The sequence below is a fragment of the Falco rusticolus genome, chromosome 9, assembly GCF_015220075.1.
Source record: "Falco rusticolus isolate bFalRus1 chromosome 9, bFalRus1.pri, whole genome shotgun sequence".
Taxonomy (NCBI): Eukaryota; Metazoa; Chordata; class Aves; order Falconiformes; family Falconidae; genus Falco; species Falco rusticolus.
Window position 1 is genome coordinate 22,404,343 of NC_051195.1, and position 12,470 is coordinate 22,416,812.

The 12,470-nt window shown below is 40.9% G+C and overlaps 1 protein-coding gene across 2 annotated transcripts in view; it reads right to left on the bottom strand.

Moving 5' to 3' along the window:
- Positions 1–12,470, bottom strand: part of PRKG1 (protein kinase cGMP-dependent 1) — a 509,003-nt gene that overhangs the window by 159,785 nt on the left and 336,748 nt on the right. For both annotated transcript variants that reach the window (XM_037400740.1, XM_037400739.1), the window contains exon 5: positions 103–166. In XM_037400740.1, the coding sequence (XP_037256637.1) occupies positions 103–166 (64 nt within the window). The remainder of the gene's footprint in view (positions 1–102; positions 167–12,470) is intronic.

Here is a 12,470-nt window from a genome sequence, read left to right on the forward strand (position 1 = left end):
AAAATTGTGAAGCTGTTCTTTTGGAAAAGAAGAGCCTGGATGTTGCCACCAGAAGACCTGCAGACTCTGAACTCATTAGCTTTCAAAATTAAAAGCACTTACCTCTTCAAGGACATCTGCAAGCTTACTAAGTATCTCCTCAGGAAGGCTCTGGAATGTCGGAACACTGCAATACAAGAGAAAGCTCGATTAATGGATCCCTTTATTTAGGTCATACATCTAGCTGCATTTCTCTCATCTATCTTCCAAAGAGATTTTGCCCTCATCATCCAGGGCTGAACAAACATTCACCAGAAAAGCAGCATATATAATGAATATCTGATCTTCTTTTAGAAGCCAAGATGTCTTTTGTGATGATGGGAGACCACTTGCAGTAAGTTATCTGGAGAACCACTTGTAAAGCTGGTAATAACTAAGAATCAGTTAACAATTTACTGGAATTAATCTGCACCACAAACCTGCTCAGTCATATGTATAAATGCATATTTTTTCCTGGTCTGCTTCCATCCCACCAGACATTAATAATAATAAATAAAAAAGGCAAAAAGGAGCAGCCTTAACCAGCAATAAAAGATTGACTGAAACCACACAGACATAAAAAATGCAGAGCACGAAGCCACTAAGGGTATGGGGTCAGCAATAAACCAGCATCAAACCACTGTAAGAATTATTGAAGACTTCATTGGGAGTTTTACATCCAAGTTTGTTTGTTTTCTTTTTCCAAAAAGGCAATTTTCCCACTTGTTTGACAGCATTTCCCTCAACAAAGGTCTCCCAGAGCAGGCTGGACCTGCTGGTCGAGGTGAGAGGGCAATGCAGCAACAAAAAGCCCACTGGCCCAGTATCCACAGGACTGAGATTTAATTCAGTCTGGAGCAGGATGAAGGATATGAACCTGGGTCTCCAAGTCCCCTGACCTTGAAACTGTATGTTCACTACCTTATAGCCTGCCCAGCAAGGTTGTGGAGTCTCCCTCCTTGCAGATATTTGGAAGCCATCTGGACATGGCCTTGGGCAACCTGGTCCAGCTCCAGGTGGCCCTGCTTGAACACTGGGGTTGGACCAGACAACCTCCAGAGGTCCCTGCCAACCTCAACCAGGCTGTGATTCTGCAATACCTTAGTCTCTCATTCTTTATTTTCCATAAAACCTTGATGTCCATCAGTATTCCCAAATGATGCTGAACAAAACACATAGACACAATGTACATTCTAGAGATAGAAAAGCAGTGCTGTACCTGCTTTAATTAAAAACACTTGTCATCAGTAGACTAATTAGCAATGCATCTACATGAAATATTAGCCCACACCTAGCACTGAGCTGATACAGCTCTACCAAGGCTATTTCCAAGAACAGTTCACTCAAGAGCTGCTTTATCATGCTCCATTACATGGTGTAAACATAGCCCTATGCTCCTAATATTAAACTGAGATCCCCAATGTGTTGCTCAGATTTCAGGAACACTAATGATCGAGTGCAAAGTGAGGAGGGAGGGAGCTGTTGGGAGGAGTTTCCTGCCAAAAGGGAACTATAACCCAAAATAAATTATGTTTTTCCTTTCACACAAGTCTTCACTTTTTACTTGGGAACACGTAACGGCACAGAAGTTGTTCTCCACGTTTTGGGGAGCTAAGAAGATAGCTTTTGTCTGGGGCCAAGCATGAAGTATCTGGTGAACTTAATTAGTGAGCACAATTAAAGCAGAATTTGATTTTGTTAGCTTAAACATATGCTATGCTGCAGTGGAATTACAATGTTTGGAAGCCTTCACTATTTGTTTAAATAAAAGTCAGTTGAATGTATATAAAAAACAACAAGACAGAACTGGCCGACTAAGTGCAGAAAAATATCATTATTCATGCTGTTAACAATATCTTTTGTTTTTTCATAGGAATCACTGTTTATCAATGGAAACACATGGGTTCACAATGTAACAAGAGTGAACAGAAACAACTATGTTTATAAGTATTATATGATGCTGGGACTAATTATAAAAAGAAAGTCCACTATAACAACTGTAGCATTCCTAAATGAAGAACAAACTTACTGGAGAAGATAATGCTCCCAGACATCTGGAAAACTATACTGTGGTTGCACCATTACACTCCCAGATTGGGGGACAACACATCACAGCACTATTTTAATTTTTTTACAGGTAATTATGTCTGTGCAATCCAATGGAGGGTAGCGGAAGACATCTACTATAGACCAAAAGCATGAGAAACGGGGAAATAGCATATGAGATCTGAACAAACCACAAATCTTACTATTGAAAACTTAAAGACATTAAGCAAACTAGGAAAATTTCCTAAGAGAAGTGCATACAACTTTAAGACAGCAATAGAGCAGATAATAGGAAAATCAACTTTTTGACAAAACAGACTCCAACTACATCACAGAATTACACAGCCTCACAGATTATGGTGGTTTATGATGGGCCAGTATCCATCTAAACAGGTAGAAGTGACAATACAGCTGAATGATATTTGAGTCTGATTAAGAAAAGGTCTTACAGGACTGCCTATCACTTCAGTACCAAAAAACCTCCACTGAACAAACACCTTTATAAAATAACAGAAAGAAAACATTTATTGACTTGTTAAAAGATACTACAAATTCAGCCCCACAGAGCTGATGATAACACCGATAGAAGAAAAAGATTTGAAAAGATGCTCAAGTGTATAAGATAGAATTGAATGTGTGGTTTGACTCTCCAGGTCAATAAAAATATGCTCCCATTCTCTCCATGACAACATTCAACAGATTCATAAAACTGATTCTTGCTTACCTCCTTTTACTGGCTTAAAGATTTGCATACAAAAATCAAGGTTTTGGAAATTATTTCCACGTGGATACTTGCACTCAAAGGAAAACTGAGCCTCAGCAATAAAGGAAGAGCTTAGGAGGAAAACAGCTGAGCTGCAAGTTGCTGCAAGTGGGAAAACACACGCTAGGATGACAAACAGGAGCAGAAGACTCAAAGAAAATCTTTGAAGATGTTGCAGCACAGCAAGAGGTAAACAAAAATACATTCAATTTTCTATAATTTTGTGGAATTTGTGAAAAAGTCTGAAAATGTACAAAAATGAGCATTCAGCACTTGGATTCAGATGTACTCATTATTTATGATAGAAGAAATCACAGCAAATGCAGCTTGCTCTCTCTCAAAAAGAAGTGCCGCGCTCTGTGCCTAACAAAGCAGAAGTAAATAAACCCAGGCTTTCTCTGACAAATTCTTTTCCAACCACTTCTTAAACCCCATCAATAACAAAGACTTTAAACATCCATGTCATCTACTTATAGATAGTAACAATTGCTACAGCTAGAAAAAAAGATAGTCTGGTGTCCAACGTTGAAGTCCCTCAGCAAAGTTTAAAACTCATGACTCCTCTTCCTACTGACAGCACACGTGAAATACTTCACTCTTCTCCACAACCATCTCACACCTCGCCCAGGGACTATGCCTGTTACAGACTAAGCACTAGCAGCATGCTCAGCCCTTCCAAGCAAGCTGTGGTTCCTGCGAGTCTGGTTAGCCAGCCCTCCCGGGGACTTTCTCCAGCTGCTTCTTATGCCATATAATGAGGAGCCATTCCTCCACCTGCACTGAATATACTATTGAGAAGTTGCCTGCACTCCAACACAACCATGCTAAGGTAGGAATCAAAACCCCATCTTGCTCGCCCCAAGAGAATTCCTTAATCACTCCTGGGCCAGAGAAAAGATGACCAGGGCTTTCTCTGCTGCCTAATCCTTTAAACATATTTTGAGAGAAACTGGTAAAGCACTTAATGGCAGAAGAGGCTCCAGCTCTGCTACAGTTACCCCCATGAAGTAACAGCTGAAAAGTGATCAGCGCTACACCACCTAATGCATCTCACAGTGACTAGTCAAAAAAATTTCCCATCCCTATGTAATGAGGTTATGGAATAAAGCTGGATATGGAATAGAGATGCTTTCACAACTGACATTCTACTCACCTGCAGCCCTCCTAGCTCCTCAAAGTTATTTATCGTGATATGGATGTTAAAAAGTATTTTTGCCAAACTATTTATGCCTATTTTACATGCCCACTTTGCAGAAGTACAGTCCAAGATCCACACCAAGATCCAGGCCACCCTACAAAGGTAGCACATAAGAAGGCAAACCAGATCCCTAACTCAAGGAAATCAAATTTTAACAGCAAATACCAATAAACCCAATATTTTTTTTAATCAATCCACAACATCACAAAGCTTTATCACAAAAGATGAGTGACTGCCATCACAGGATGAGGAGCAACCTTTGACCTTCTCTAGTCTCCCTGCCAAGTCTCATTAGGCTTTCTTTTGAGCATGAAAAGGAAAAGTAGCTGCACTGGTGGAGGAGCTGCTCACACTGGCAAGGAGAGGTGACTTTTTGCTGGCTATATTCCATGCTATTCAGCCACGGAATATTTTGTAGGGGATGACGGTCCATATACCCGGTGAGGGCACCATGGGGAATTGCTTGCTGTCTGCAGGAATGGCACAGCAGCTATTCCATTTGCTCTGAAAGCAACACATTTTCACAGAAGGCTCAACACGCTGAACAGAAGCTGCCAAAACAGGGGAAAACAGCTGCGCCAAAATGTCCGCGTTGAATCTCCATCCTGATACAAAGGCAAAGATGTGCCCAAGCTGAAGGTGGTGAAAGGAGGCGTGAAAGGTCAGGTTTCTCCCTGGTGATCTGCAGTCACTGAGCTGCTCCCACATTTTAGACAGAAGCAACATCCTCCATTGGCAACACTCTGGTTCATCCCATGGGATTACTCTTGTACTAAACCAGCAAGGACTTCCAAATAATCCTGGCTGTAACCCAAGGGGTTGATTTTACCTTAAAGAATACTCAGTGGCAGAGATGCCAGCATTCCGACAGGACATTTATCTTCTGACACACATGAAAACTGTACAAGGTCCTTGGCTGTCTTCTTTTTTCAGCCCAACACAAAAGCAGCTATTCACTTTCTAAATGCATTTTAGGATGCATTCCCCAAACTTTTGAAGGGTGTTAATTGAAAGTGCTCATCCAGCTTTGCAGTCGGTGGCAGACCATCCTTGTGGGTTAATGCCAAAACAAACCCTCTATCTTTTATTATTGGTTGGCACCGTAGCAAATGCAGTTGTCACTGTTCTCTGCCCTGGGCCAGATGGGTAACCATAGTTTAAAAATCAAAACAGATCAGTAAAAGGAAATTAATTCTGCCTGCATTCCCTGAAACTCTTTTTTTTGCACCCAACTCAAATGATGGGTTGAAAAATCCTAATGTCCTTGCTTTACCACATTTGGGATGCCCCTACAGCACTGTCTCTCTGCTCCAGAAGAACTGAGGCTAAATCTTACCTAGCAGAAGCCAACACTTGATTTAGGATACTCAAAAAACCTGATGTTTTAAACAACTCAAGCTGGAAATGCTACGTACAGGCAGCTGCCCACTGGCTATCGTTATATCAGGTAGGGACTGCTGGCTCTGTCAGGATCATGGCCTTAAAAAAAAAAAAAAAAAGAACTACAAAACATGTTTGCAGCCTTACATGTGAAAGTTTACCAAAATTTACTGTGCAATCTTTCATGTCATCTTCTCTTTCCCTTTTTAAGCTGGGATATATTGCACCAGAGAATCCCATGAAGTCCCACCTTTCCTTTGCTGACATCTGTCCTGAGATCTGGTTAGTACTGGTTGAAGTGGGATCTTGTAGAAGATAGTTTCAGAAGAAAAAGATTTTAAAAAGTCTCCATTGCTCCTATGCCACATTTATAGCTTAGGGGACAGATCTTATCCCTGTAATGTATGTTAATACAGCCATACGGAGAAAAAAATGTTGTAATCATAGAACAAACCCTAAACCAAGCCAGGAAGGCAGAGAGCAGAATTGCAAAGCAAAGCCTGCCTTTATGTTTTGCATTGTCCCGTATGCGGGATTTCATTCCAGTACTTTAAAAACGCATTTCCATCCTGGTAAGCAAGTTGCATGCTGAGTTTCAGATCATCAACAAAACCATCTCCCAGGGTGCTCAGAGATGCCATGGGGATTATCCAGTGCTAGCAGTGTCCGACAATGCCAGAGGGCTGAGATCATCCAGTGACTGGACAGTGTATCAGCTTGCTGGGGAGAAAATGCAAACATTTTTGAGGAGGTGGTAGGACAAGGAGTCTCTTTCGAATGGTGAGAACAACTGCAGGTAGCGCCTGAGGCCAACACAGCTGCTGGATGCCTCTGTACAAGAGCCAGCGTGCAAGACAGGCAAGTGTGCGGAGCTGAGAGAGTTGTATATTCATTTTGTGTTGCAAACCACTGCGTCATCCTCTTTTCCATCAGATTAACAGGTATTATTTAGAGGATAAACTGTTTTTTCATACGTAGCACCCACCGCAATAGAAGTAGCAGAAAATAAGTTCAAAAAGGCATATTTAGTTCTCCAGAAACTCAATCCTTACCCTGTTATAAATGTAATTGGTAAGTCAAGGCTAGTTTTCCTGAAGCAATTTCCTGCGCATTTTGCTTAAAGAATATTAGAGAAAAAGGAGAAAGGGAGATGGAAAGCAAGTCACTCACGCTCGCATTAATTACACTTAACGTCTGGCCTTTAAAGCAGCTTATACAATGCAACTCTTAGGAAGAAAGAATAGAATCACTCTGCAGGTGCTGCAGATGACTTCTCCGCTGTGCTAAAGCTACAAAAGCATTAAAATGATTTGCAATTGTTAATCTCAGAGAGGGTGAAAATGTTACAGCTACAGTTTTAAAGCTCTGCCACTCATAACACAGACCTTATGCTGGTAAATAAACTGAAAGGGGTTTGCAGGAAATTTTTCTCTTCCAGACTTCCAGTTAAGATGTTACATGTGAAAATGGGAGAGATGCAGAAAGCAAATGAACTTATTTTTTTCCTTATGAGCAAAAGACTAAAGTAAAGCAAGTGTGAAGGGCTGCATTTTTTTCCGTCTTGTGGTGAAAGGATAATAACGATGCTAATAGATGAAGTGGTCTGCTGACATCATGAGGCCAAAACTCTGATTTTGCTGCAGGAAACACACACGGAGCATATGAAACAATCACAAAATGATGTGGTTGCACACCCTATTTTGGTCGAGGCTCAGTTTATGTTCAATAGGCTGCTCAGGTACTCTGGAGTATTATTTTCCCTTGCTTCTGTCAATCCCTGTCTTTCCCTGACAGGCGTTCTTTATCAGAGACAGCCCTCCTACTGCATCTCATTTTGCAGTCACTGGGGAGATTGTACAATTTTAAAAAAAATAATAATATTAAATTGTTGCTGTCATGATGAGAGGGAAGGGAGAGAAATTAGCAGGTATGTAAACTACTTCACCCATTTTACATGCATTGACTCACAATTATTCATCTTGAAACGGACAATTGCTCCCAAAGAGCTACAAATGCTCAACAGCAGCAGCTGCTTTGGAAACATCACTAAACTTTAAGCAGGCACAGTTTTGGTTACTCATCTCAAGACAGAGGATTCACGCTGCCAAACAGTGCTGCTTTTGTGCCAGCCTGTGGAGGAAACCTGTACTTGCTATTACCATTTGAGTGTGTTATGGGATTTTTTCGGCTGTATCAGTTGGTACTTCTTCATATTCACAAATCAAATTATACCTATAGTCCTAAAGAAAAGCCTCTGTACCTTCCAACTCACCCATCTTTTCCATAATTATTATATAGGTTATTAAAGATACCACCTGTCGCAAGAAGCCTCCCACCCCTGTACCCTGTGTGTTTTGTTTCTATGATCCTGCATCTGCTGCACAGCCCAAACTAAACAGTCCTTGGCTTGCAATCTAATTATTACCTGTTCAAAACAGTTTACTCAGCTTTTTTTCCTTCTCTGGGAGATTTCGTGGGAAATGAACCCTCACCCTTCAGCCTCTGTGGGGAATCCCAGAGTGGGTGCACTGAGCCCAATTTCTGCTTCTGCATCTTGACTGAACCTACATATGCATCACTGCAGCACCAGAATAAAGTCAAATGAAAAGCATTATCTCACACAAGATGCTAGTACTGCACCTAGAAAATGAAAGACACTTGTGACTGACTCTCATTGTGTTTCTCAAAAGAGATCCTTAAATACCAATCAATATTTTGAAGACACAGTAGAGTTAAAAGAAGTGACAAATTGCATTTGCATGCACAGTCTGTTTTGTCCTATTCCTCCAAACTGGGTATTTACATCTTCAAAACCAGTTGAAGCCAGGTATTTTGTCTCTAATAGATGTCTACTGCACTTGACAGCAAATTGTTGTAATAATATCTTTTTCATGAAGACATTGACAAAACTATTTCCAAAGCACGGACTCTGTTTTGCAATGTTCGCTGCTGTTGTTAACGCTGCTTCCCGCCTCCTTCCTTTAAACCATCACATAAACGTATTAAAAAAGATTACCACAGTTTTCTGTCTTCATAATTACATGTATACAAAAGTAAAATAAGCTGTAAATGTTTTTAAGGTCATCTGAATCACAAGCATTTCACATTCTCCCAGGCAACTTCTGTCAGCACCCACCAAACCAAAAAGACCTGAGCAGTGGGACCCTCATTACGGAAACTTCCAAAGTAAGTTACCCCCAACCACAGATCTACACAATTCAGAAAGCAAGCGTTAAAATATCTAAATATTTTAGGGTTTTGTTATTGTTAATTACTACAAGAAGAGTCAGAGGACTTTTTGCACTATAGCAAACGAATAATATAAGATAAAAAAATATAGAAATCCAAACACGGAAATCCTGCCTGAGACATTCCTACATAGTGAGCTGGCAGGGGTGACTGTGTCTGGCAATGTCATCAACTGCCAGATGCAGCAAAAAAAGCTGAAGAACTGGCTCTGGGGACAATCTTGAGCTACTCACTCTGTATTGATGCATCTGAGATGATTTACTGAGGAACAAGTCCAAACAAAAGCACTTTTGATCAGTAGGTCATCACTAAGAATAGTCTTCCAAGTATTGACTTAGTTACCTCCTCCACAGATAAGTTACAAAAAAGGCATCAGAGTCTAGAACAGTTTGTTCCTCTTCACGGTAGAAACCTAGGGCAACTGCATTTGCATGAAAGTATGAGAGTGGCCCCATGTAAATTCATCTCAGAGTGGCTGACAGAGGTATTTGAAGACCTTCCTACAGACAAGTAGTGTTGGTGCAAACCACAGGTAACACCAACAAGGACTGAAATATATCCAAGGCATCCTACTCAGCCTAGTTCAGTGATTATATCCCAACACACTGATGGGCAAAAACCCCTACCTGCACACCCCTGGGGCAGCGATGAATAATTACTATTCAGTCAGAGACACAAGAGGAACACTGACTTTGAGATTTGCCTGAGGCAAAAATACACGGCCAGCAAATCCCTTTCTATTTTAAGCAGTCATTCTCTCGGCAGCGTGCTCATTTGCCAGTTGCAGCAGAAAGGATGGCACATGCGTTATTGATTTGGGGGTGTAATTCAGGACATTTATCCTCTGCGAAGCTTTGAAGGCTAACAGATGGCGGCTCGCCTTAATTCCTGATTTCTGATGGCTTTTATTCATACTCTTGGGAATGCTGCTGCTGTTGCTCTTTGTCTTTTCATGGAAGCGCTCTGTTATCTCTGAATGCCTTTTTATAGATGTTACAGGGACCTCTGCCTGAGCTGAGTTTGGATCTACTTGAAACGTGTAATGCTACATGTTTTAGGAGGCTCAGCATACCAAAAACCTTTGAAATGCCTCTAAAACCATAACTGGTACACTTTCTCCAGGACACACCTTAGACCCCTTACCGAGTAAATGAAAAAGAGAATAACAATTACATCTTTGAGTTTACAATGCTGTTGATTTTCTTCTCCCCTCAGTAAAACCCTTACATCTCAGGAGTCCAAAATTGGCTATGCACAGTAATCCGCTGCAGCATTTTCTTTTTCACTGAAAATAAAATGCAGCTGAAAAATGAATTAAATGTTGAGATTTTCAAGTGGCTTGGATTGTATCGGAGAAATAACCAAATAAGCTTGACAGATTTGAAATATGGTTTGAAAACTCAATTGTTTAAGAAAACATAATCTTGGGAATATTACAGACAGGCAAGCAACATAATGGGCAACAAAAAACACAAACTGAAAGAAAAAAAACATGCTGGGAAGACAATTTCAATTATTCAATACAACTCTGCTCAGCTGCTGTCAAACAATCTTTGCTGATCGCTTCCTCTGCCTTTGCTCAAAGCGTTGCAGCCCTAAAACGGGCTCCCACATTCTTGATTAGAAGACATCTCTGTTAAGACCAGGTGCAACCCTATGCCCAGGCTCATTCCAAAGGCCCTGCTGGGAGCATGGCACCCAACCCACATAATCTTCAAACTGAAGCATCTCGGGTTTGGATGAGTGCAGTGTGAGCACAGATCCAGCCATGCAGATGCACTGCAATGTGCAATGCACTCCAAATACAAAGTGGTTTGGAGAAGGCAGGAAACTTTCTGGCCAGCCATACACAGCAAGACCGACCAGACATGGGTCAGCTGATCCGTGTAACGGCCGCTCTCGTGGCTGAGGGGAAACTCTTGGGAAATTTTGCACTGGATCCAACACGCATTGGATCTGTCCCCACTTGAATTGCAACAGATGTTTAACTTCGCTCTATCCAGCACATCCTACTTTTCCACTATTTTTTTCTGCTGCAACATGAAAGCTTCAACTAACTTCTATCAATTTAATTAATTGCTAATCAACAGATTATAAAAGATCAGCACATGACACAAATGCCTCTGTATCCCAAGAAGGAATCTCTGCAGGCACACTGCTATGTGTATTCTTCTGAGCTGAGAGGGGACTGAGATCACCGGTACTCAAGGCTTGTTTTTGAACCTCTAAACTTTTTCCACTTGTCCTGTTTCAAGAGTGATAAAAGACAATATTGAAACTTGAGTGTTTGGGAATTTTAGTGGATTCTCCCTGAGCCAACATCATTAATATTTAGATAGAGAAATAATACACAGGGAAGAAAGGACTCAATTTCAGGACTTCTGTTGCATACATGGAGCAAGCAAGATGGAAACCTGAAATTAGCCCACAGGTATGTGAGTGAAGGAGACAGGAGATGGAGCTAAAAGGAATGAAATTGGCATACTAATTTGTGGTGCTCAATCTTTGCTCTGAGCCCTGTAACCTAGGATGCGCTGTGCTGCCCCTTTTTGCCCATGACAGCATCCCATGAGTCTGACTATGCACAGAGCCTGCCCTCATGAAACAGTGAATCTAGCATACTATCAAAAATTATTTTTAAAATATAATTTATGCCACTCAGGTTTTTTTTTTTTTAATACAAAGAAGGTTGCCATGATCAGATTATGGCTGCCTGACAAAGGCAAGTGTGTTTATTAACTGCACATTGATTTATTCAAGGCCACATGGCAACTTGATTAAAAATGCCATTATGTATGTTTAGAAGGAACACTTTAGATTAAAATCTGACTCATTGACAGATATCAAAATACAGTTAAAAGAAGTGAGCAATGGGTGTTCAAAACACTTCCCATAAATCTATTTCTATTTCTAGTTCCATTTCTAGTTAACTGTCATTTCTATTTTCTGGATGATCATTCCTCAGGTTTGCAGATGCAATTTACTCCTCTCAGGTGATCAACATCGAGCAAAATGCCCTTTAATAGTCTAAGTATTCAATAACTCATTTTTGGAACAGGCATGCAGATCACAGCCAGAGCATCAGAGTAAGCACTGACTTAAAATAAGGTAGCCCGGTCCTCCTCCATAACCTCCTTCACAAAAGCTCCATTAAAATTTGTTGGAATAGTGAATTTGTCATTGAACATAAATCCAGAGTAATTATTACCTAGAGGGGAGAAAGATCAGATGATGAAGATCACCCTACAGGTGAAGAAAGGCAAGGTCCCGTGGAATTAGAAATCAGATAAACTGAGGTTTTTATCTCCTTTCACAATTTCTAGCAATAAGGCAAGTACTAGAACAGCAGTATCTGGGTCAAGGCTGTCTTCATTTGGAAGCCTGTAAGACAAGGTTGGATATTTTCTTAAAAAGACATGCTTTTTCCTTTCTCTAATAAAAATTCGGTGGCATATGCCTATGGAGGTTGTAATGGAATTTAGTGGCTTAGGGAGACTGCACTTTTCATTTGTCCCTTGTTCAAGACCTCATGAAGACAGCACTGGGAACAGTTGGTTTATGAAGGGTGGAAAACTATTGAAACATGAGTTTAACCTGTCATCTGAAAACACAGAGGAACAAATGCTCCCAGATTTTGGTGCCATTTGGAAGTGTACATCTCATTAGCCTGGACTTGTAAATCTAGGTCATGGATTGCAACCCTAATTTCCTCCAACAGAGGATCCAGGAGACGCTGAGCATCTCCCTCCCCTGTAACTGGAGTAGAGGCTGTGTTGGACAGGACATCTGCTCTCCTCTAACTTCTCTATGCTGGTT